Source organism: Priapulus caudatus, unplaced genomic scaffold (genome assembly GCF_000485595.1).
Source record: "Priapulus caudatus unplaced genomic scaffold, Priapulus_caudatus-5.0.1 Scaffold1096, whole genome shotgun sequence".
Lineage (NCBI taxonomy): Eukaryota > Metazoa > Priapulida > Priapulimorpha > Priapulimorphida > Priapulidae > Priapulus > Priapulus caudatus.
The window spans coordinates 31,888-35,706 of record NW_014578157.1 but is presented as its reverse complement, the minus strand read 5'-3'; the positions used below and the strand labels follow the sequence as shown (position 1 = coordinate 35,706).

General features: G+C 48.1%; 1 protein-coding gene across 1 annotated transcript in view; it reads right to left on the bottom strand.

The window, feature by feature from the left end:
- LOC106815357 (ral GTPase-activating protein subunit beta-like) overlaps positions 1-3,640 on the bottom strand; it is a 37,881-nt gene extending 34,241 nt beyond the window's left edge. The window contains exons 1-4 of the mRNA XM_014819807.1: positions 3,446-3,640; positions 2,661-2,794; positions 1,778-2,012; positions 940-1,110 (exon numbers count right to left, since the gene is read on the bottom strand). Of these exons, the coding sequence (XP_014675293.1) occupies positions 940-1,110; positions 1,778-2,012; positions 2,661-2,794; positions 3,446-3,565 (660 nt within the window). The 5' untranslated portion in view covers positions 3,566-3,640. The remainder of the gene's footprint in view (positions 1-939; positions 1,111-1,777; positions 2,013-2,660; positions 2,795-3,445) is intronic.
- Positions 3,641-3,819: the final 179 nt, after the last annotated feature.

Genomic DNA, 3,819 nt, shown 5'->3' with positions numbered 1-3,819 from the left:
AGCACAGCACGTAACACTATGCCACACCACACACAGCACAGCACGTAACACTATGCCACACCACACACAGCACAGCACGTAACACTATGCCACACCACACACAGCACAGCACGTAACACTATGCCACACCACACACAGCACAGCACGTAACACTATGCCACACCACACACAGCACAGCACGTAACACTATGCCACACCACACACAGCACAGCACATAACACTATGCCACACCACACACTGCGCTGTGCCACAACACACGTCATTGTTACACAGTCACCGTCACCACGAATGTCCCTGCCATATAGTTTGTGTGCCATATAGTTTGTGTGCCATATAGTTTATATATATATGCCATATATATGTCACTGCCATATATATGACCCTCACTGTAACTACGTCACCGTCATCACCAATGTCACTGCCATTACTGTCACCATCACTGTAACTACGTCACCATCATCACCAATGTCACTGCCATTACTGTCACCCTTACTGTAACTATGTCACTGTCATCACGAATGTCACTGCCATTACTGTCACCATCAGTGTCATTACTACCACTGTCACCATCAGTGTCATTACTACCACTGTCACCATCAGTGTCATTACTACCACTGTCACCATCAGTGTCATTGCTATCATTGTCACCCTCACTGTCATTACATCACTGTCATCACCAATGTCACTGCCATTACTGTCACCCTCCCTGTCACTACGTCATGAACTAAGGAGCGAGTAGTGAGAACTAAGGCGCGAGTAGAGGGAACTAAGGAGAGAGTAGTGGGAACTAAGGAGAGAGTAGTGGGAACTAAGGAGCGAGTAGAGGAAACTAAGAAGAGAGTAGTGGGAACTAAGCAGAGTAGTGTGAAAACCAAGGAGAGAGTAGCAGACGTTGACCACGACCGCCCCTCTCCTCCCGCCATCGCCGTCGTCGCTTACCGCGTTAGCGAGTATCTCGTCGACGTTTTTCTGTCCGCTGCGTACGTAGAAGACGAACAGGGTGTCACTGGTGCGGCTGCGCAGTGTGTCGAGTGCATCCACGTCCGCGTGCAGCGCGTCGGCGCCAGAGTCCAGCGCGATGAGCGACGGCACGGGACTGTTGTCCGAACTCTGTCGCAAACACGGTGGAAATAAAACATATAAATAATTAATATAAATAATTAAATATATATAAACATAAAATATAATAAATATAAAAATAATATAATTAATTAATATAAATATATAATATAAAATATGTAATAAAAGTATAAAAATGAAGGGCCTGGATAGGGGCTATGCAGTGGGCTGCCACTCGGTTTGTTTCTAGTAGGGCTTCTGAGGAAATAGCTGTGAATGGTTAGCAAAGAATGGGTATAGTTTCGACATGTGGTAGTCCTATTTCTTTATTCTTACTTTTGCGTAATCTCCAAATATGCTTGATTAAGATGATATATAATATATTATATTAAGATGGTTTGTTGTTGGCGCTCTGAATGACACGAAAAGATGGTACACAACTGTTTCGAGATTTTTGACCAATGTGGATAGTTAAGATAGGTGGGAAGAGTTGCTGTTGTAGTATTTAAAGTAGCATTTTACAAACCTAAAGTCTAGGTTAGTTAGTTAAATTATCGCATCACTGTATTCAGCCTGCCACAATTCTACTTTGTGACCTTTCCCCTACTTTATTCCCTACTTTCGCCCCCCCCACCCCACCCACACAGATAAACCACCCATGACCTCCAACACGCCCACCACACCCCAACCCGCGCATCTTTTGACCTTGACCTCTGACCTTGAGCGCCTCCAGCGAGAGGAAGCCGAGGTGGGAGAGAGCGAGACGCGCCGTCTGGAACTCGTGGCAGACGCCCGGCGGCTGGCAGTCCGTTGCCGCGGTGACGCCCTTCGGTGCTCGGTTCCTCACCATCGCCTCGAAGTTGACCTGCTGCTGCACGAACGACTCCGTGCGCGCGTACTCCTCCGCCCGGGCCTCGGTGACGAGCGACGACAGCGTCGGGATGCTCTTTTCTCTGCGCGAGAGACAACGCCGAATGTGATTGTTGCCGGACTGCCAGGTGGCGTTGCATGTGGACGGTCGTGTTATGGGTGGCCATCTACTGGCAAAGTGGCCATCTAGTGCTAAGGCAACCATCTACTGGCAAAGTGGCCATCTAGTGCTAAGGCAACCATCTACTGGCAAAGTGGCCATCTAGTGCTAAGTGGCCATCTAGTGCTAAGGCGTCATTCTCGACTGACAGATATTACTGCTCAACTATAGCATCCTATCGTATATACAGTCAAATCCACATATCAGGGTTACTGAAGTGAATTCTAAATTAAAACATCCTTACAGATACCTATCTATTCTATACAGGTAATTTTACTGTATGCCTTACCTGCCATGCAAGGTAAATGCCAAAAATGACCATTGAAGAAATGTCTCGACTCTATAATAAAGATTTGACTATATATATTATAATATATATATAATAAACATATTATTATTATTATTATTATATTATTATTATTATTATAATATTATATATATATATATGTGATAATATAAATAGTTATATATAAATAATTTATATGATTTTACAAAACGACTTCGCAAAGTTTTGCGCGAGCAGCCGACCGGGAAAATGGCCGTCTCCGCGCATCTCCGCGTCACAACTCACGCGCGCGTCTGCGGGATGTTATCGACGGACTCGGGGAAGTAACTCTGCTTGATGGTGTAGTGCGTGCCGCAGTCGTCCTTTGGCTGCGGCCGCGGCGGCGGCACGAGGAAGGAGCGGCTGCCGGCCTGCAGCGACTGAAATAATAAAGCGAGGCAAAGGCACCGGTCAACTCGACCCACCCGCCACTTCGTCTCACATCCTGGTGATCGTGGTGATCGTGGTGATCATGGCGATCACTCGTGGGTCTAGATTATCTGCCTAAAGATCGGGCAGCTCAACTCACGTGTGAACTCATTTGAGATGTTTCAAGTGCGCTGATTTCGAAATGTCTATTATTATTATTAAATCTTTATTGCATATTATTCAAATACAAATACATGTTCTGAAACAGTCTTTTACTTGGAGAAAAGATGTATTTGATTGTAAATATAAGTGTGTGGTATTTAATTAGGTCACACACGCACGCACGAGCTTGCACTCACGTACGCACACACACGCACACTCATACATGCACGCACGCACGCACGCACGCATGCACACACACGCACACGCACGCACGCACAAACTTGCACTCACGTACGCATGCACACACACGCACACTCACACGCACACGCACACGCAGACGCAGACGCACACGCGCACGCGCACGCGCACGCGCACGCACACGCACACGCACACGCACACGCGCACCGCGCACGCGCACGGGCACGCGCACGCGCACGCGCACGCACACACACACACACACACACACACACACTCCCTTCCTCACACACACACACACACACCTTCTTGCGCGACAGCTGACGTAGCTGCATCATCCACGCGTGACGGCCCTGCGGCGAGCGGTTGATGACGACGACGGTCGGCAGCGGGTCCTGATCGTTGCCCAGCGGCTGCTCCAGCATGCCGAGGATCGTCGAGTTCTCGACGACAAAGTAGCGGAAGGATCGGCGATGCTCAAGCGAGTGCACGCCCTTCGTGTACCTGCCAGACAACAACAGAACAACGTATAAATGACGAGCTGGGATAAGTCCAGTCTGGTTAGATCGGTAATGTATAGCAAAGCAAAATAGCGGAAGGATCCGCGATGTTCGAGTGAGTGCATGCCCTTCGTGTACCTGCCAGACAACAACAGAACAACGTATAAATGACGAGCTGG